The following is a 23111-nucleotide window of genomic DNA, read 5'->3' as shown; positions in this document are numbered from 1 at the left end:
TCTCAGTCACTACAATGTGCATGTGAGTGAGTGTGTGTGTGTGTGTGTGGGCCAGTCACAGACGAGTAGCTAAGATGAGCTGCGACTACAGTACAAACAACTGCGAAGTCCATTTTCAGATGAATGGCAGTTAAAATAGGATCCTTAGTGAGCCGGCGGAGCTTCTGTCCTTTCAGGTGACGTTCAACATTCACCCTTCAGAAATATTCTAGATGGATTTATATAGTCGTCATTAGTCACCCTGTCACAATTAGTTTTCTGCTGCTCTCATATCATTAAGTCTCAATTCATTTCTCTCGATTAAATTACGTGATTTGCATGACTGTTTGTCAGACAACGCTGTCGAGGCGGGAATACAAAATGTGAAGCCCTAAAAGTGGAAAAGAAGAGCTTTTACATTCCAGCCGGAGTGAAATATAAACTGGCATGATCAACTTTATCTTTATTCATGTCGCAGAACTGAAAAAAAACACATATATTTAAAGCTTGAATACACATATAGTACAGTATGTGTGCTTTTAAGTCAAACAGGCTCATGCTCTGGCTTCATTTCTGTTCCTGTTGAGTCACAAGGCTTTCTTCTCCTGTCCATCTCACTCAACATTAACCTTGCCTGAAGCAGCATTAGGTGAATAATAGGCTTTTTGGGGATATTAAAGTCAAGGACAAAGACAGATTGTCAGACTGTGACAGACTGTCACAATGCTGTCCCAGCCAGTTCTACGCCATCAGCTGGAAAGTGACCACAACACACTCAAGTTTTACCAGCCTGGCAGGCTTACCGAAGGACAACAAAGGCATGAGAGGAGCTGTGGCTAATAGTTTTGATTTATCACTTACTGTAGGCTCTTGTCTAAAGCTGCCTGGCTGAAATTAAGAGTTTCGGCTCTATCTGACTGGTTGCCACACTGTTTCTGCGTCTTCTGGAGGTTTAAAAAGAAAAAATGACTCCTCTCATGAGTAGGGAAGGACCGCAATAGAAGTTCAGCAGCACATATTAAAAAGTTGACTGTATCTGCATATTGTATAAGTGTTTGATTACTTTAGGATTATGCTGCCTATCTCCTAATTTTAAGTGCCAAGATTATTTATAGCTTCCTTTCCATCCTTGTTTTGGGCTGGTGTGCTTGAGCAGGTTTTGGCATGCTTTAATCTCATTCTGCATGCTTCTCTGGCGAGTATATGCAAATAAAAAAAGATGAATTATATATGTGCGGAAGATTCTGCAATATATTAGAGATATTTATATCTGTGCTCCACTAGGCTTCTTTTTTGAGGCATCAGATACTGGAATAAATAACAGAGAAAAACATCTTGTGACTGTTGCCAGCTGCGATAACTGTACTTTGGAAGTGTTTCAGAGTGACAAAAATAAAAAAAACAATGAGGAGGCATCGACATTTCTATCTATAGATGAAGATGGTGAGGTTTAAAGGAGTTGTGTTGTGGCATATATTTAAGGTTTTTACCCATTTACCATTGGATTTTCATATTTTGGTCATCCAATACAATCAGAAATGAAAAAGGAAATGAATGTATTAGTGTCCTAAGTGTCCAGTTTTTTTTAATTAAACCACAGTTTTGTTTATACCTCAAACCATACAGGATTTGAGGCCAATACTGAAAATCAGATAATAAAAATAATTGGCCAATAGAAAAAAAAAAAAACGGCTTAATGAGAAAGTTTATTCAGATCTCATAAAAATAAAATTGTTCTAAATTGTTCTAGAGAAATTCATTAAATGCCACATTAGATTTTACTCCATGTGTTATTGGTACAATCTTGTAAAAACTAAGTTACATTTCTCATCTGTTTTCACCTACAGTCATGATTTCTTTACTGCAGCATCAGAAAGACTCTACAGTAGCAGCTGTGGGTAATGTACATATCGAATGTGCTGGCTTTTTTTCCCCCCCGAATGCAACATACAGTATTTGACAGCTGGTTAACTCTGACTGGTGCTGCCTCATATTAATGATGTAAACTGTGTCTTTCATAAAACACCAACATCAGCTGATTTAAGGCTCGTTCAGATGCGCCTATAGATCTGACAGAATCATCACTTTTGCCTGCAGAGACCTAATGATGCTGCTGCTACATGTGGCCATTGATAGCTTGTTGCTAGGTAGGATGAATAAAGCAGAGTAATGCTAATATGCAGTAGGTGTGCTATAATAGAGATATTAGAAATGACTGGAATGTCTGACAGCCAATTACGAAGTCAGAAATAACTGTGGTACAAAGTAACACATGACGTGCTCACATGTTACTGCCACAATGGTCACCTCTATTTCTCCACCACTGTTCCACCTCTCCCATTTTTAGTACACCATTTTTCTCTCTCCCTGTCACTCCCTCTCTCACTTTTCAGTCTCCTGGTGCCTCATTCTCAAGCCTCCCGACTGAGAGCCTGAGAAATATCGATCCAACCTGGCTGAAGGGGGAGAATCAAGTGGACAGAAAAAAAAAAGGGAAAAGGAGAGAGAGAGAGAGAAGGATGGAGAGGACAAGAGAGAATGGGGTGCTGACATGGGGTTTTCAAAATAATGTGCGTATGAGGGAGGAAGAGAAAGAGAGAAGTCGAGTGTGTGCTTTTGAAAGGAAAAATAAGATGAAGTTATTTGCTTTTTGTTCAGGTGTAAGGGAGGAAAATGAAAGGAAAAAGTGGAAGTGAGTGAGGGGAAACGTGAAAAAAAGAGGGGAGGAAAGGAAAGAGACGGGGGGGAAAGAGGAGGAAGTTACAAAGCAGAGAGGGGCATTAGGAGGATTAAGGTGTTGCAGTGGAGAGGGGAAAAAAAACGTAAAGATGAAGAGATGACAGCAAGAAAAGAGATAGAGAGATTAAGTAAAGCAGACAGAAGGAGAGGTAAACAGAGATGTGGTGAGTGGCGGGGAGGCAGATGGAGTGACATTTACGGAGTGGTGATGATCGAGTAGGCATGAAGGTTAAAGCCATTTTCTACCCATGTAGCCAGACACACACACCCACAAACACCCTAACACACACATACTTGTAGGCTTATCTGTTCATGCACTCATGCATCCATTACATAGACAAATGTGTGCTTTAGAGTTTAAATTTGAGACTGAATCTGGATAACAATACACTTACTATAGAATTATTAGAGGATTTTATTACCACACAGTCATTGAAGAATTATTACAGGCCTAGCAGCAACCTTTCACGCTGTCAACTATAAATTCTGCACCTCTCAACCAAGGATATTGAACATAATTGCAGTATGTGAGCTGCTACATTAACTTTTCATAAGGTGACCAAATAAAGAGGAAGGAATCCAATAGTTACACAGCTTCATATGTCTTGTTGAATCCCCAGTGTAAATACCGCAATGACAACTTTTAATGAAAAAACACCCCATATTCTGCACTTAGATTTACACTGGTCTGGTATAAATCTATGGTTTAGCAGTGATGTGTGTGTCTGGTCTCCAAGAGTCATGAGCCGTAACAGCATCGGGGAAATGCCTGTTTATTATATTTCACACTATACACATGGTTTAAAGTGTGAGAGAATGTTTTTGACTATGAGATGGAGGGCTAAACAATTAAGTGTTTTTATATCATAATTGTGATTTGACAGAGTGCAATTTTAAAAATTGCAAAAGCTGCCGTCTTAATTATAACTTACATAATGATCAGTGTTTTAACCAGCTGTAACATGTTTAAGTTGGCAACCACTTATTGAATTAGTGCTCATTCTGTGAGTTGATGTCTGTACTATTTATATTTATCCAATGATGGTTTCAAAATTGAGTGGGGAAGGTTACTTTTATTCATTTTGATTACAGTCATAGCCCTGGTCTCATTTAAAAGGTGAATTTTTAAATTTTACAACCAAAAAGTCAGAATGAGTGTAAGTGAGCCTGAAAATTATGCCACCAAGCCTAAGGTGTCCCACAGGTGGGACTGTGTCAGTTAACAGGTTAAAAAGAGTAGAGCAGATTATAACAAGCTTTACTGTAGTTTAGGTAAATAACCCAGCAGTAAAATAAAAAAATACACTAAAATTGGGTCAAAACAACCCCTTGTCTCGAGTGGCTTTCTGGGCAACACTTACTTAGTTGTTGTTGGCGCTATATTGACCCAAACTGGGTAAAAAGTTCAGAATTGGGACCTCCAGGATTTGGGGTTGTGAAGCAGCTGTGAAGCTGACACTAACGTTAGCTTAATCATTAGGGGCTGTGAGTCAGAAACACTATTAGACTTGGTTTATCTGGTGTTTGCCATCAGTACCATAAGAGATAAATACAATATAGGTAAATTGTTCAACTTTGAAAAGTAGGTAAAAGTTTTCTCTGGGTCAACAACAAGCTACTGCATTGTTTTATGAAATTCTATTCATAGAATTCACTATGCAGAAAGATTTATTTGTGATTATCCTTACCAAAGTATCTATTTTAATACAGTGCAGACCACAAATGCAGGCCTGGAGTTTACTTTATAGAGAATAACTGCAATTTAAAATAGCAATATTGTTCACAAAAATTGCACTGAGATATTTCCCTCAACTGTTTCGGCCCTAGTGAGAGGATGTGTGTTTTTGCCTGTGTGTGTGCTGAGCCAGTCAATTCCCAGTCTCAATAGCGTGATTCTCCCTGCTCCAGAGGTGACAGATTACTGGAGAGACTCTCACTCCATCTCCCATGATACCCTGGGTCTGTCGAACAACCACTGTTTGTCTCCCCATGTAAAAGATAAGACGTAATTTTAGAAAAGCCCACTTTTTAACCATTTTGACATTTCCAGTTTTGTCAGCAGAGCTGTGTGTTCTCTTTATTGTGCTAACCTTTGAAGAGCGAAGACTCTTTATGTTATCTGACATATGGGGAAGGTGAAAAAGGTAAAGGGAAACAAGAAAAATATGGAGAGAGGTTGTTATGTTGAGCTATCAAAATGCCTACAGGCTCAGCTGCACTGTTGCCATTTCATGTAGTATTTCATCTGTGAGTTAATCTCTGCGGTGTATTGTCTTTCCTTGCCTTTGTCCATTAAAAACAAAGGAACCAATCTGTTTTTGTGTGTTTGAACAGTCATTCGACCCGTGGGCTATTGCTGCCCTAACCAAAGGCTTGTTGGTGATCTGTGCGGTAACCTTGTAGAATGATCCAAGATCACTGTCGATGTTTATTTATCCATGTGGGCTTTCAACTCTTCTCGCTGCTTTAACACACACAGCGGCATCCTCTCCTCTCTTATTCTCTGCTTTTCTCATTTCAAATTTACACTAACGGTAATGGTATCAAATACTAAACCAGGCCAAGAGTGTCTGTGTTTTAAGTCATCTCATTATATTAAGGCAAGACATTTAAAAAAATGCTGGAATATGTGGAATAAAGTAACTTTTTTTAAAGTAACTTTTTAATATTCTTAGTCAGTTACTTTTAAGACATCATCATTAGGCTGAGAGCAAGTGAAATGGGACCACAAGTAGGAAACGTTACAAATGTCTCTTAGTGAGGTACGCTAGAGTTAGATTCTTTTTAGTTGGTGATAAATGATGGTAAAACTATAACATTGTTAATCTGTGATAAGTTGAAACATAGTATAACAGCAGCACAAGAACAGTCTTACTCCTAAAATTGTCTCCATAATGTCAGTCACTTAGCATTATCAATCTTAAGTTAGCAAACATTAGCAATCATTAGCCGCCAGTGATGTTGCTAGGTATGTGTTGTGCGTCTCTGATACCTTAAAATCCAAAAGGATTCCGTAAACTCACTATCGAAGCATCAAGGGGATGCAGTCATTTTTTCCCTGATAATGCTACATTGTGAGTAAGTCTGTGTTGAAATCATAAAAATAGACATGAGACCTTGCTGTCAAAAAACCCTTGTCTTACCATCTGAGCATATATCTCACCAGCACCAAACAGGAAGCAGGCAACCGGTTGGTTGCTACTAAAGTAACGCCCGAAAAAACTCCTCAAATACCTTTAAATACACACGATAGATGGTGAATTAATAGTGTTTTGAGTCTATATTTAATTCGTCCAACTGGCACATATTTTAGTGAGAACTCTTAATTTTTGAAATGGTTCGCCTCTCATTTCCACTTAAATAGTGCAGCTAACGTTTGTACGGAAATGCAGTTTATCTTTATGGATTATTTTGATGCCGAATTGACAAGAAGACTGTCAACATATGATAAATGATACATGCCTTTTTCCTAGAGTTATGTGTTTTAATGGACATGTTTCTTAAAGGGAGTTTGGCGTAATATTTTCTCTGGAGAGCACAGGGAGCTTCAGTTTAATTCACACTGCTAATATGTATATTTTTTAACATTTTGTCACCACTACAGAAACACAAGGTAACTGCTGGAGTATGATATGGTTGTCTGACATTGACTGCTGTTAGTTATTGGTTTGATTAATGGTTTATAGTCTAATAATGTGTGTTTGTATTGATTACTGACAGTGGCCGATCAAGCTAATCAACAGTTAATTGTACTCAGTTCCTAACGACAGTATGCAGTAAATGGTCGCCCTTTGTGAGCGTGTTTTTTAAACTACTTTCCTAATTTAACATGATGTGCTTGATGGTGTTATTAATGACTCCTGATGAAACTTGAAAGCTCAGCATTCTCATTGCCCTTTCGCTTTGCTTTTTATAAGTCACATTAACATATATTCACCCAGAAAAAGCTCATATTTCTCTGTATAATATGACCTCCTCCTTCTGTCAGCCGCTGTGTCTGCAGTGTATTTAATGATTTGTTTTTTTGTTTTTTTTTACATGAATATAGCCATTATTTTGTTTTATTAGGGACCCACTCAAATGACCACCTGTGGGTTCGAGGAACTCACTACTCACTAGTTAAATGTCTAAAACGTAGAATGTAAAATGATGAGACATGCTACATGATATTATCTTCCAAAAATACTTTAACACTCAAATTGGGCATTATCAGTGGAAACAGCAGTATCAGTATGTCTTTAAAAAACAGACTAGGAGTGTGAACACAAAGAAGTGAAGCACAAAGCTTGTTTAGGCCTGACCCTTTACCATCCTTCCCTCCTTGCCTCCATCTAAATCCATCTCCTCTTCTCAGCCCAGCCTCGTAAGAGCTTATTCCACCGCAGGCTGCGGCACTGGGACATTACTAACCAGTGAGCGGATGAGGCAGAGCTCCTAATGCTGACAGAGTGGAACACTGAGGGAGTGCCAAGATGGAGCATGGGGAGTAATTTAGGTCAAAGGCCCAGGAGGGACACCAAGATGTAGACGCATGCCCATGTGACTAACCATGTGTCTGCAGTGTTTCTAACTTTCTTTGTGTCTTCCTTTGGCTCTTCATCTATCCTTATCTTAAACTATATAGATGCCAGCTGTGCATATTCCATTTAAGGAAAAGGCCGCTCTTAAATATGCCTGCTAACGTTGAGTTATGACACCATGGGAGATTTTTCCATTTAAAGTAATTTGTCCCACGAACGTCATTTAAAAGGGCATCGAAATCCTGTTAAATTTGAACGCAAAAATAAAGGAGACTACTGGGAAATAAGGCAGCGCTGACAACAGTGATATAACAGAATGCATGTTATTTTAATGCTTTTGGACAGTTCAATTGCCATCTCTCTCTCAAGCAACCTCATATCCCCCAAGCTACATCATACCAAAACGCTAACTGTGTAATCTGTTGTGTCACCTAGAGACTAAACCAGGAGCTGCAAATCAAGTTATGATCAAGTAGAGACAGACATACATAGTGTGGACAGTTTTTGATTAGAATTTTTCATTAAAAACATGTTGATTAATCATAAAAAGTTTCATAGACCTAGCACCACAATTCTTTAGATTTACAAACTTTGGTGGACACTTCTTTAGTGTTTAGGTGTTTGTTTTTTAGTGTTTATTAACTAACCAAAGCTACATTATGGATGAGCAGATTGTCATACACAACATATCTATGTTTGAGTGCATGGAAACAACTTTGATTATATTTTTACTTTAATGTTTTGCTCATGGGTTCTGTACAGTTTATTCACACTTACTGACAGCTAACTATCATGCAAGGTAAATATAAGCAACTGCCGAATGAAAGAATAATCAGAGAAGTTTCCAAAACTGTTTTTTTAACCCATAGAATTCATTAAATAGTGAGTAGTGAACAGTGAAAGAGGAGAATATGCCTTCAAATTTGGCTGACTATGCATGTGTCAGGACTGTGCTCTATGACGCTGTCCATGGTGCTGAAATTTGAGCTGACATGAGTGTGCAGTGCATGCTGCTGTTGTTGGTGGCTTTTTTTTTTTTTTACCTCATGTAAAAATGCAGCACAGGCCAAATGACTCCTCCATTACTTGCCTGATTGCATAATGCATGAGTAAGTTCTTGGTTAGTGACCGTTGATTGTACGTTACTTTTTTCATACACTGCAGAATAATATGAGGGCTAATTCAAACAACAGGTGCATTTCAGTAAAAGTGATGCTTGAAAAGAGTGTTTAATGTGACAGAATCAGTGTAGTTTGTTGTTCTGTTATTCTGTATCACCAGTGTGCAGACAGTATGTGTATAATTCTATATGTGTGCAGTATACACTGTACATGTGTCTCTTGTTGATCAATTTTCTAGTTTTTGCGTTTTTGACATTGATTCATTATTTTGTGGCTATGTAAACAGATGGGTACATATTTGTTTTCAGTTTTCATCATTATTTATTTTAACTTGCAGACCAATTGAGCAATCAATCAAAAAATACTGATAACAATTCCTGTGCAATTTATATACAGTACACTGTTTGCATTGCATTTGTTATGTACTTGGCTATGCTGTACAAGAAGCTTTCACTGATAACAAAACAGGGATTTGCTTCTGTATAATAGCCCTGTAGGCAGTGATTACTGTCTATGTTTAATAGCATGTCATTTTTGTAGTAGTTTATTGTGTTTAGGCTGTTATGCATATGGAGTGCGTGTATATCAGCATATCAGCATCTGTGTGCTAAATTAAGTGTGTGTACACAGGTGTTGGAGCTGCACAGATGATGAAATCACAACTCCATGGATGAAACTGAACTTCTAGTCATTAATACTAAACTTGAACCCAGCAGCTACTCTTGCCTACTGGTGATGAATTGTGTTGCACTGATGCATTGACTTTTCTCCTACATGAATGTATCAGCTGACTTGTTCCACCAGAGGAGGGGGGCCCTTACCTCTGGATAACCTCCTGCTCTTTCTATCTATTCCTCCATCCCTCCTTCCTTTTAATCTCTCCTTTTCTCTCTCGTTCTCTCTGCCCTTACAATTCAGTGTTGTGGGAGGCACTGTGAGCAGCAGGATCTGGCAGAGGGAGCTGTGTGTGTGTGTGTGTGTGTGTGTGTATGTGTGTGTGTGTCCAGAAGGGGAAAAGCTAATTTGCATTCACTGCCACTGGCCACCTCAGCTTCAGAAGCCCTGAAGAGATGGTTCTTTGAGCTGCATTGAAAGAGATGGAGTGTATGTGTTTGCGTGTGTGTGTGTGTGTGTGTGTGTCTATGTTTGTGTGTGGCCAAAAGAGAGAGAGAGAGAGAGAAGAGAGAGGCAGATGGGAGGTAAAGAGTGAGAAAAGCAACAAACCTTATAACGCGGTGAATGTATATGTGCTTGTGTCCCTGTACCAACAAGTGTGTTTATGTCTGTCTTTGTGTGTGACTTAGTGTGTATATGTACCAACAACTGTGTGTGCCTATGTGTGTGTGCGTGTGTGTTTGCATACATGTACATCTTCAGTAATTTATCCTTGAGGCAAACCAGAGCCATTATTAATCTCCAGACAGCTGAATTCTGCTTTTTTTTGCTGTGCACCTCACAGGTTGCAGCCTCTTTGATCTTCTTGTATCTTCTTTTCTCAAGGTTACTTTAATATCACTTTAATAACACTTGCAGTCTGAGAACACGATCTGTTTCCAATTTCCATGGACAAAGGGAACAGAGGCTGTGCTGTAAGCCATTAAAAACAAGCAGTCTTACATGTTTTTTTTCCCCCATTTGCAAGTAGTTCTTCCACTCCAATGATTTAACATTAGTGTAACAGAGACAATATTACTCCTATTTGAAAATAAAATAATGAATAACTACTCTCAATTCCACTCAATTCAATATTACAATTCACTCCTAAATCAACAATAAAAATCTTCCAACACTGCACTACCTTGTTTCTATGCTCAGGCTTATCTCTGGTTCACAGCATTGCCCAGTAATATTCAAATGTTGCTGGTCCCGTCAACATCTTGGTAACAGGATAGCTGACCACTCTGGCTCCAAATGTCTGACTCAGCAGCTGAGAATGTCAACTGTATCAATAAACTAGAGGATTAATTAAAAAAGGCAACTACACTGAGAGCTGAGGACAATTTATGACTGTCCACCGCTGCAATACATTACATGACAAGCCTGAATCCTGTCTGTTATTTGTCAAAGGGCAAGGCAGTGTCACAGTTGGTTGAGGTTGTGATAGACAAGCACCACTAAACCACAAACATACTGTCAAAACTGATATACGTGTAAAAATACTACTGAGCAACAAGGCTGTGTTCCAATAAACCATCACACTATCCAACCAAAACACAGGTAAACACACAGCTATCAAAAAGAAGATAATACAGTTATGTTACGAAGAAAATATTATAGCAAGTAAAGAGCATTTTGTTTCATATCTAAAGCTGCATTCCATTACTTTGTGCACGCAACAAATATTATGGGGCACCTAATGTCACTTTTGTGGGAATAACTTTAGCTCATTGTTGCTGGTATGAAGTGAAAAAGTCATAAAAGCTCCACTATGTTCACCAGCAAGTCGCTAACTTTATCTGTCTGCCATTTGGTGCTGGGAAGGTAACATATCATGGGCGTTTTAGAGGTTTCTTGCTGAAAACAGCTGCCTACTGCTGCTGGAAATCATGAGAGCAGTGAGACTGAACCAAAACAGTGAAGTTGTGGCCCTGAAAACCAAAACAAGAAGCTGAAAGACACTAAAACGCTCCATAGAGCTGAATGGTTCTCTGAAGCCCCACCTGTGGGCGGGTGCTTATTTTTAATGGAATATTTAATTGATAGGAGAGGGTACATCAGACCTCATCAAATCCCATTAGATGTACTTCATCAATCCCCTCGAGTTAAAACAGATGATATCCCAGATTGTGCTGGAACGCGCATCAGAAGCAAAGCCAAAAGAACATGGATAGTCAAAGCTGAGAGCTTATTATTTAAGTACTGTTGTAAAGTCAATTCACTCTCCTGAGGCTAAAAAGATCATTTAAATGGACTGTCTACAGCTAAATCCTATTTCTGCCTTCATTGCTCATCCAAAGCATATGGTGATGACTGGGAAGCTGTGAGAATTTCAGCCGGGAGGTGGGGGATGCGCTTAAAGAGAAAAGAAGGAAGGCAGGGAGGAGGGAGGAGGGCAGAGAGGCAAAATGGTGGGAATTGTAAAGGGGAAGAGAGGCTGGATGAAAACGGTGGTGATACATGAAGAAGAAAGATAATATGAGCTGAATGAGTGAAAAAGAGAGAGATGGGGTGAGGAGAGGAGAGTCGATCAAACAGATGACCTACATGAATGCGACAAGATGCGTTAAAAACACACCGCGGAGATTATTAGGATCATGTGACGTGCATGCACATGCATACACACACACACACACACACCCACTGAATACTAAAACCCACCCACGCATGCATCCACACACATACTCCCTCCTCAAATTCCCTCTCTCTCTCCATCTATCTGGCTTACAGGCTATAAATAGCTGGAACTGAGCCCTTGCTAATTCCTTCATTCAGAGTCTAGTGGAAAGGCAAAATGCATGCGGTCTTTGATGCACGCCCTGACAGGAAGATACAGGAAGCGGTGTATGGTTGCCAGGACAACCCCTCCGCCCCACTTCCCCCTTTCTTGTGTCTTCAATCTAAAATCTGCACTCCTTCAACCTCCCACACCCCCCCCCCTTCTTCGCTAGTTCTCATCTTCTCTTCATTTCAGTGTCTCTCACTAACTACACTGTTGCTTCTCAGCCTCCATCAGAGGCTAACTGAACGTCTCAACATGTGATCAATATGATAATCTGGCAGAGTAGTCAGTCTCAGTCATGCGATCACATTATGAAACCGCTGCATTTGCTCGCACCTACGATAAGTAAAGACAGTGAGTGATATATGCAAATAATTTCTCCAATCGTCACCGATGTGTGCAGAGATTATTTTAACCATTCAAATGTTCCTAACGTAAGAGGGAGTTTAACAAAAGGTACAATCACGTTGAAACATTAGTCTAAAATTTGGGTCAAGTAAGAATCAAGGCCGAGACCCCTATAAAACGTATTCTCTCCCAACACCGAGCTTGAATCTGTTATTTGAGAACTATACCCTCAAGAATTACACAGGTCAGTTCACTGCAGTTAAATGTGTAGGATTGTCTTCCTCTTTCACACCCACAGACACACACTGATTCTCTTTCACACACACCTGATCTGGCTCCTTTCCAACTCCTCTCTTTGTCAGTGCAGCTATGATTTGTGAGACATGTTAGCTTCAGTAGTGCTGGACTCATTTCTAATAACATTTCCTCCATTTCAACAGTCCATCAAACCCACAGGCTACACCACCTTAGCAGTCAACATTTTTTTAAAAATCTGCTGCTCCTCCTCCTCCTCCTCCTCCTCCTCTCAGCTCATGTCTCATCTTGGATATTGTAGGTCTGTGATGAAAAGAGCGATGTTACTCTTCAAGATTCTTACAAATATCAAACAGAGATGGTTTCGTTATCCCTGAGGAACCTCACCCTTACTGACATGTTGAATGCTTTCTGTCATGTAAATGTCCATTTTAAAGAAAACTCAACAATCGTTTTGCTTTTTCGCGTGTCTCTCAGAAATCAAACAAACCTAGAGGTACTACATCAAAGGCAACTGGATTTGCTGTTTTAGTCTTGGAGATATTTTGCTACTCATCCAAGTTGCTTCATCAGTTCCTAGGGGGGCATATAATCTGATTATCCTGGCTTAACATCAAGTCAGTTACATGTCATACATTACTGTTCAACCCACCAAAAAAAGCTCCCCTTCTCTGCTTTAACTCACCCATTCCATTACAAATATGCATTTTCTTCATTTCTGGACATGATTTCTCATTGAAACAAACATTATTTAATGCTCTAAACATAAACCTGTCTGCTCTTCACATGGATAACAATCAGTTACAGACACATAGATTTATATCATCATGCAGACCACATCTGGAGCAATAAACACAATAAAGCCACACAATGTGGCTCCATAATGACCAATCTACACATTTCTGAAAGCTTAATGTAATGCTATATAAGACCTTTTAATGCTTCCTTGAATTGCATTCGCTCTCTTGACAACCTTGAGCAAGAGGAGAAGATTGACACCACTCTCATGTCTGCATGATAACTATGAAGCTACAGTCAGCAAGCCGTTACCTTACCTTAGCACAAAGACCGGCAGTAAAGGAGAACAGCTAGCCTGGCTCTGTCCAAAAAGGCAACAAAGTATGCCAGCAGAACCCGTAAAGCTCACTAATTAACACTTTATGTCTTTTTTGTTTAATCCGTACTAAAACCAAAGTGTAAAAATAACACCTTGTGGTTTTACTGACTATTTCGTGGTTGCCAGGAAACCAGAAGAGACTCCAGGATGTTACTGCACCAATCAATGAAATAGCTGGACTATTAAACGTATAGATAGACAGTAGTATTGCTCTTCTCATCCAACTATTGGCAAAAAGCGAATAAGCTAACTTTTTTGCCCCATATTTCAATTTTTAACTTGTATCCTACACTGTATGTCTGTTATGAGAAGGAAATCATATGGATTAGTGTTTAAAAAACACTTCTGGTCCACATCTTTGATAAAAAGGAAGAAAATAATTTGTCCTTTGATTAAAAATCCAGACCCAGTGCTAAAAAAAAAAACAGAACAAATAATCTTTCAAAGCCTGAAACTTTCATTTTAGTCCTTGTCAAACTTTTCAACAACCAGCAGACACCCTGTGTGCTCTGGCTGCTGGTGGCCTTTCAGGGTATGTACTGTATAAGAACATCCTATATGGATGAATGGAAAAGTTCAAAGCGAGTGACCGACCCTGGCTGATTTGATTTTTTCTTCACCCGCACCACCTCCCGGAGTAAGACAAAGCCTTTGACCGAGCGGGCCACTTGCTGTCTGCTCCAGTGTGCCTCAGGATAGAACGGAGAGCAAAAGAGGACCAGATTGAACAGAGGAGAGGGAGAGGGAGGAGGTGAGACACGAGAGCAAAAAGAAAAGATGGACTCTGTCAGATTTGGTTTGTATGGGTTGGACCACGGGCCCTTCTGTTCTGACCTCCATCTTCCATAAAATGACAACTATACTGTACCTAGAGATTACTGACATTAAATCTGACTCTCTGCTTCTCACTGTGGCCTTGTCTTTTTTATTAAAAGCTCTGTTTTGTCTCCGTCAGCTTTGCTTAGTCCGCTAACATCAAAGAAAACTTCCAGGCATGTGAATTTGAGTATGTGCGAGGGAGAGAGAAAGACAGTGGATATTTCATGAGTCCCCTGCGAGCTACAGGCACCTACACTGTATGTAACAGCGATTGTTCATTCTAGGGGAAGTATATTCTGCCTCCAGAGAGATGATGATGTATTTTCCCCTTTTTCTCCCATTTTTGTTTTTTAGAGGGTATCAACTGGAGTCAGCAACACAAAGAGGTGACATAAAGAAAGAGATGGAGCAGAATAATCAAGGTTTTTTCTGGGATCACAAGCAATATATATCATATTTCCACTCCAGCATGCTGGCACCTCTCTCTCTCTCTCTTTTCCCATTATTTATCTGTTTGTTTTCATCTCTTTTATTTGTTTATTCATCCCTAGCCCTTCTGCCATGCTGATGTTGCAGCGCGGGCTCTCGGCCTCCGTGCGCATTATTGTGTTAGTATTGAACCCTTCTTGATGAATCTTCTAAGAAAATTGAAATATTGCAGAAAGGGGAGATGTGGGAGTTTGAGTTTGATGCATGGAGATAGATGAAGTATCTGATGGAATAATTTATCAGGCCCCCAGCTCGCACCCTGCAGCTCAACCTAAGAAGCGCGGAGCTGAATGCGCTGAGGTTAGCGGTTCAAATCCCAGAGGATTATCTGGCAAAAGCGATGTATACCCTCCTCCAACAGGACTAACTGATTAGAACTAGCAGCTATAAAAGGCGTTTTCTAACATCTTATGAGGGTTAAAGACTGGTGTAGTTTGTCTTAGTTTGTACAAGATCCATCCTTGTTTGATTGCTTGCTTTTTTTTTGTTCTTTTAAGGGGTTACTTATCTTATAATGGTGTCTAAACAATACACAGGTAAGATTACACGAGCAACACATGTGACCCAGTGTACGCCTGATGTCAGCAATGCCTGTTTTTGACAAGTTTAGCTTTCAGATGGACTGTCTAGAGGCTCCTCAGCCAATCAGAAACTGTCACAGGGATTGAGGGAGAGTGGTTTTAAGGAGAAAAGTTTCTACAGTAGAAAACGAAACACTTTCCTCCAGGATCCATATCCAGTTTTCTACCCTTAACAATGGGGAAATATGGAAAACATTTTCTGGGATGATGATGGAAAATTGACATTTTGGGGTGAAACACTTGTGTTATAGAAGTAAAATGGTCGAAGAGGTTTTACATTGAATTTTTACATGTGAAAGGGGAGAAAAATCAAGAGTTATAAACGTGAAGAGCTGAGGGTAAAGTGAAATAACGAGTGGTTCTGTGTAGACACCTGAAATAGAGAAGTACTTTATCTGGACATCAGCTGGATGACTGAGCTCTAGTTGATTCTGTCTGTTCAGGCTTCAGCGGGTGTTGTGGGTAAAGCTGCTCCTGTTAACATCAAAGCAACAGTTTCTCCATCACCTAGATCGCCCTCTGCCTAACTGCACAAAGCACAGCTATGTGAACGTGTTGGTTAACATTTACAGCGAGTTCCAATTTGGGCGCTGCTGAGTCCAGCTACTCTGACTTATTCACCGTGACGTCTTGCTCTGTGTTAATGGCTGCTGACTGCTGAGAGAAGCATGCGGTTTGTCTGTGGGCCTGAGGCAGCAGCAGCAGCAGCAGCAGCAGCGGCCACCGGTCCTTCCCTCCCTTCCCCTTCGTCCATCGATCCACCGTGACTCTGCAGGAGCCAGATGAAAACCTCTCGCTATGATTTATGGGATGTCATCTACAGGGGAACCGGCGGAGCCCCTCCCTCCCTGCATTGGGTGAGGGAGCGACCTGCCCGAGGGCATAACCGGTTCCCCTGGGTCCTAGGGCCTGGTATTCAGTACTACCACAGGGATAACGATACAAGTTGGGTTTATAGAGAGGACTTCACATTATCATATCTTGATGGGCACAGAGCAAACAGCCTCAGAGTACTTTAAATGAAGCTTGTCAGATTGTCTGACAGCATCTGAAACCTGTTAGAATGTTGAGAACAGTGTTAAAGATCAAGACTGAAGGAAAAAGAACCAATAAATATGATAACTTGATGTAAAATATTGATGTAATGGAAGCAATAAAACGTAAAAGCACTAAAGTCCTCGTTTGCACTTTATATTAAACTGCTGTTAATCAGATGATAAGTGTAATTTTGTATTATTACTGCAAGATGATTAGTTGTGTTTCACTTCATGATTTCTTCCTCGAGTATTACAAATGAAACATATTAATTCATGGGTGCGGTGGAATTAATGAAAAAGTGACAACACATGGCTAGACTAAGCACTTAAATATTAATTAAGGAGCCATAAGTAACCAGCAAATGTTAGTATGTTTGTTTATCGATGAACAAACACACGAGTTCATGTCAGTGTCCTACTTTCTTCCATTTGCACTGATGGCAGCATTAAGGAGTAATTCTGCTGGCTTAATCAACTTAAAATTAGAGGAGGCTTTTAAGAATTCTGTCTTAAGGGTGCCCTTAAAAAAACCAGATACAAGTAGCAGGCCTCAGAGAGATGTAGCGTTCAGGTTTTAAAAGTACAAAGAATAGGAGTGGACTCAACGGTACGGCAAGAGAAGAAGCGAGAGAGGATGTGTGTGTGTCGTGTTTGTGTGACAATGAGCTGAGCCGATAGTTCCCATGGACTTATTTTTTTTGATCTCTTGCCCAAAATGTCCTCTCCTCGTTTCCTCTCCTCTTCCCCATTCTTGTTTCAACTCCTCCCCTCTTCATTTGTCCTCTCCTAGTTTCCTCTCTCCTCTCCTCCCCAGCTGCACAAGTACAAAATGACTTAAAATCAATGAGGGAGGAGAGGCAGAGGAAAGGAGGAGGAGGGGGGAAAAAAAAGACAACCCTGTGGCTGTGAGAGAGTGCTGAGGCTAGCAATGTCATGCCTGACTTGACCACCATAAATATACCAGAATTGATGATGAGCGAATGATGAAACAACATTTCCACAGCTTGTTTATAAGAATAAAAAAAGACATCCTGTATATGCTAATGACATGGATATAGATTTAGGTATGGACAGTAGGTTCCTACCAATGTCAAGGTGTTGCTGCATTCTTCCTACCAATATTTTTACTGATCTCAAACAATCTAGCCGCTTAAACTCCACGTAATGTGAACAGTAAGATCTCTGCAGAGTAGCAGGGTTTGTGTTTTTTCTGCAAATAAAGTGCACTATTATAATAAAGACTGAAAGAGCACGATATGTAGGATACTTGACCTGATGATCTGACCCTCAGCAGCAGCAGCAGTGGAGTCGGTGAGGTGGAGAATCTGAAGTAGTGAGTATTTATAGAGCTTTATAAAACTAAGATCATGTGATATTATATTTATAGTAATTTCAGGTGTCGGGTGTTGTTAGCTCATTTGTGATTTTTGCTCAGACATGCCGTTTAATTAAATAACTTTATTACTGTCGGTGAAAATTCCTCCCAAAACCAAATGAAGACACCTGGTTCTTTTTTTAAAGAAGAACGGAAGTATCAGTAACAGTTGAGCTTAGTTAATAATAACGTTCTGCAATCAATCAAAACATTAATCTTTGAAATTAGTAAGAAAAATATTTACTATTTAATGCCATCTGTCCGCTTTTCCTAGAATGGATCAAGAGCAGAGTGATTATTGCATATGTGTCAGTAAGACATGAACATTATTTATAAGCTAAATCAGCCACAGCTTGTCAAACTGATGTGTTTGTGACTGTCAGGCATCATTTCATTATGAAAACGCCGTCAGCGGCAGCCTGAGCGGCACGGAGAGACACACAGACACGTGAGCCGCAGCCTCTCAGATGAGCTATGATGTCATAGTGAAAGATCTCGCCAATGAAAAATAATCCAAATAGAAGTTTTTGTGATGATTTAAAGGTAGGTTTGAGCATCATTTTCTATACATTTATTTTATTGTAATGTAATTTTTGATCTCAGCTTTAACGGTCTATCAATAAAATAAAGTGTAAAAATCGGAGAAAAAATCATGATACAAGTCCGGTTTCAGGCGAGTCAGCAAATGTATATACAGTAAACATTTTGCAGAGTCAGGCTCTTTATGTGTGCATGTGCACATGTGAAAGAGAGAGCAAGTACACAATTATTTTAGCCGTTAAAGTTAAAATCAAGCCTACGCCCTTGACTAATTATATGTATTTGCAATGTTGGCAGTATGGTTTTAATTCATTATACACCTGCACACACCTCACTAACAGTGTGTTTGTGTACTACAGTGAAGATGTAGGGTGTACTGCTAATGTTTCATGTTGATGAATGAAGGTCAAAGTCTCAGGGTCCTATAGACACCGATGTCAGCTCCGCACACTCACTAACAGAGAATATTTTACACCTGTGTGACATTTCCAGAGAGTATGTTAGCGAGTAGGTCTGTATATCTCTCTTATGGCACTTGCATTTCCACCAAGTCATATATCTCAGGAAACAGGGAAAAAAAAAAAAAAAAAAACAAGCAGTGTGACAGTGTGAAATGACTCATAACCTGATGTATAGTGTTCTATATGTACCCGAGGAGCTATAAGTAGCAATGACAGGGTGCTGAGGGCTGAGGCTGCAGTGTTGGACTGGAGAGGCAGCAGGAAAGGTGTTGAGCTGTGAGGGGCTAAAAAAAAAAAAAAAGAAAAAAAAAAAAAAAAAAAGTCCAGTCAAGTGCTGAAAGTGAGACTGCAATGTGTTAGATTAAAGAAATGTTCAGCGCCTCGTCACTGTACTACATGCATACAAATGTGCACATTGAAACAGTAAGAAAAACATGGATGAATACGAACATATTAGGTACATGAGCTGATATTGATATAGTCAAAGCAGATGATGTGGTTTTCCTTCCTGGTTGATTTTTTTACGCTTTTATTTTCATTCTCAGGTACGTCAAAAAATTCTATAAGAGATCATTTGTGTTAGTAAAATAAAAAAAACTGTTCCTGCACGTGAAACCCGCCGACATGATTCATAGGTGCCGGCTTTGTGCAGCTTGTATTAAGAGATATAGAAATTTTAAATTGAAAAACTTCTAATAATATCATAGGCAAGGAGAGAGAGAGAGGGCCGATGGAAGTCTCTACTCCTCATATCAAACCTCCCGACAAAATGGAAATATTTCTCTTTTATTGCTCACACACCTAATAGTGCCCAGGCAGACAAAAACGTCCGCGGTAAGATCTTAGTTGAGAGAAGAGGGTTCTTGATGGTAAAAAAGTAAGAAAAGTCAAATGTCACCTAATCCTTTTTTTCATAAAACACCTGGATTCTGCTTCAGTTCTGGCCTTTTTTCTCTTGCTTTATGACACCTTGAATGGGATGTAGTGTAAAACCAGAGAAGGGTAATTGAAAAATCCTTTGACCCTCCGCAGGATATTGTGCTTAATGTCTCTTTTTTTATATAAGCCCCCCTTCACACCCTGTCTTTAAAACTCATAGTCACTATGTATAAGATGCATATGTAATATTTATGGTGTTTACAGTAATGCACAAACCAGGAAAAGAAAAACAGGACTTTTCCAGACATTTTTCCACATTAGGTGAACACGTCAACATAGGCTTCTCTCTTTTATGAGACCGTTTGCTAAACCCCTCCCCTGAAGAGCAATTGTCCAATCATAGATTAGCAATTGTGATGGGCAAAAAAACAAAAATACAAGAACCAAAAGGTAAAGAATCACTTAAACACTGTGTTGATCTGCTCTAATAGAAGCTGCAAATGTTAGCTTGTCTGCCTAACTAGCTTACTACCTATAGTTGTAAACCCAAGGAAACCCATTTCATACATTATTTTGTGAGGTTACATAAAAAAACCCTTCATGACTAGCACATCCACTATGTAGTATCTCCCCATGTCTGCATTAATACATTATTTTGTCTTTTGTCTTTGTTTTGAAAATTACTGAGAATTTGCTGTGACAGTGACAGTTACTGAGCAAGAGCTGAAAACTTGACAACAGTAACTGAGGGGCTGAAGCTTAGCAAACAGTCATTTATCTATTCCCTCAACAAGCCCTTCATTTAACACTGTCCACTCACCATCCTCAGTGGGCACGTAGACGTTGAGGTAGAGGCAGTCCTCGCTCTGGTTCTGGATGTAACCGGCCGCCACGTCCAGGTTGTCAGTGAACCACACGGGCAGCATAATCTCCGGCAGCACACCGTGGACGTTCTGAGGGCACACGGGGGCAAACTGGGTGGCGTTGCGGATCTCCTGCCAGGATCCCGGAGCTTCTGGCGGCTGAAAGCGGCGGTCGCCGATTGGTGCGGTGGCGTATGGCACGCCAAGGTACTGCTCCACTGGGCCCAGGATCTCGTTGTTTAAGTCCTTCTTGATGCCTCTGAGCTTGCCGTAGTTGGTGGTGACTATGGGGTGCTTGGAAGGGTCCATCTTCTGGCTTGAGGCCAGGCTGAAGAGAAGAGCAAGGCCCAGCGCACCCATCAGGCACCAGTCTGTCATGAGACTATGGGGGCTCCTTCTGGTCGACAGACCCCGCCGACTTTGTTTACTCGTAGCAAGTGAAAGGGGGTACATGACTGGTTTCATACTGTTAAGCCACCTGCTCTTAGTCTGTTTTGGACCCTATGAAATAAAAAGGAAGTACAACCGGACGTAGCTCTGTTTTTTTTAAGAGGGGATGTGGATTGTAACCAACAGTCTGGAAGGTAAAGTATAAGAGAGGGATTAACACAACAAAAGCAAGCAGCCTCTAAAAGACAAAAAGGAGCTTTTCTGGAGGTTTGATCAAGACAGGGAGCGCTGAGTGAAGGTGAGATGGAGGGTAAAACGGCGTGCTGGGGTAAAGCAGGGTCCCTGGGATACCGGAGAGGGAGGTTGGACCTCGGTGTGGGTGCCAGGTCAGTGTTGATTCTGTGCGAAGGCGGACCGAAACGCATCCCCAGCCATGGTTCTGTTGCGTTCCATCCCTATTGGTCTCGTCTTATCCGGATCATTTGATTGATGTCTTTAACTCTGCAGGAAGAGAGACAGAGGGGGAGGAAGCAGAGGGAAGAGATTTAAATGATAGTGATATATAGAGAGAAAAACAGAAAGAGAGTGAAGGAGGAAAAGGGGGGGTGTGGGAAGGAGAAAGATAAGAGAGATTATAGCTTATCTAAAACAGAAATACATTCCATTAAATGTTGCAAAAGCAACATTTTTCCCTTCAACTGTTGCCAAGCAAAAAAATATTTCCTGGAATGAAAGCAGTGAAAATGAGAAGACACACTAAATCTAGAGACGGTATTGTTGAGATCAAGTCAACAAGCTTCATTTTGGGGACATTTTATGAGATGAGCAACGCGTATCGCTTCATGTCGTTACATTAAATGCTGAAAAACACCGTTCTGGAGCAGGTGAGTTGAAAACAACAACAGCATCAAAACAAACGCTCATGATCACACTTCAGTTCCTCTGGTTTTAGCGACACCAATCTGACCCGGGGAAATCTCATGTATACTCCATGTTGTGTACACATTTCGACAAAACTCTCCCTCTCTATTATTCATGACAAACCTGTTCGCTGTCCTGCTCTGACCCGCATGAGGACAGACACCAAATCCCTCCCGGTGAACTGTATTTAACCTGCCAAGCTCACTCCTAGCATGCATGAGCTAATGTAGCACAGCTGATGCAGTCACGCTCCTGCATAAGTCTTCATCTAACAAACGCCGCTACCGATGCCTCAATATTTAGGCTTATTAATTTCCTACAGGCTTCAGTACCGGTTCTGAAGATCACAGTACAGTAGACAGCGTGGATGAAGAGTAGAGGCTAGAGATTAGGGTGAGCCTTTCACTGCCCAGTAAGGTTAAAGGTCAATAATGTGCGCCTTTAAGCAGCTTATAACAGCCCGGGACACTTTCGGGCTACATGCAGAGTGACACGAGCTCAAAGACACACACACACACACACACACAGTAAGCCTTAACTGACCCACACATGAATGAATGCCCACACACTGTACGCTCATTCATGTAATCTACTGCGCAAATGTGCAAATCCTCATGTAACAGACCCTGAGTCAGAAATGCATGAGATTATACTGTCATAACATTGGTGGGTGGTGTTATGTAATGGTACGGGACACACACACACCCTAGCAGTAATGAGTACAGGAACAAGACAGAAATGTCTTTTAATATTCATACACACACACACACACACACACAAGCATCTTCATTCTTATCTGATTTTTTAAATTCACCATTACCGCTCTCTCCCTTTCATGCTCTCTCTTGCTTCATCACCACGCCATTATTGTCCCATTTAAAGTCATCATTAACCGTATTATTGCATCGCCGGGACCCACTGAAGCAACTCTATGTTTTTGTTGTCTGTATTCCCCTCTCTCTCTCTCTCTCTCTCTCTCGCTCTCTCTCGCCTGCTGCAAATAAAGCCGTTTGAATTTGAAAGTATGGGAGTGAAGTGTCCCGAGGCAAGACGGCAGATAATTAGAGTCTATAGGCTGATGAGCAGACGAGCGGTCTCAATCACACTGATGTAAGACATACAAATAAGGAGGCTCGTTCATGTAATAATAAAGTTTCTTATGTACAACAAGCTATTTGAGGGGAGGATATACGCCAGCTTGTAGGAAAAAAAGTGTGTTCTTTTAGACGGCGGTGATT

At 40.4% G+C, this 23111-nt stretch overlaps 1 protein-coding gene across 4 annotated transcripts in view; it reads right to left on the bottom strand.

The window, feature by feature from the left end:
* nlgn2a (neuroligin 2a) overlaps positions 1–23111 on the bottom strand; it is a 191286-nt gene that overhangs the window by 92356 nt on the left and 75819 nt on the right. For all 4 annotated transcript variants that reach the window (XM_067579432.1, XM_067579430.1, XM_067579433.1 and 1 more), the window contains one exon: positions 20520–21453. In XM_067579432.1, the coding sequence (XP_067435533.1) occupies positions 20520–21027 (508 nt within the window). In that variant the 5' untranslated portion in view covers positions 21028–21453. The remainder of the gene's footprint in view (positions 1–20519; positions 21454–23111) is intronic.

Source organism: Thunnus thynnus, chromosome 22 (genome assembly GCF_963924715.1).
Source record: "Thunnus thynnus chromosome 22, fThuThy2.1, whole genome shotgun sequence".
Lineage (NCBI taxonomy): Eukaryota > Metazoa > Chordata > Actinopteri > Scombriformes > Scombridae > Thunnus > Thunnus thynnus.
This window is presented reverse-complemented; position numbering and strand designations above follow the sequence as displayed.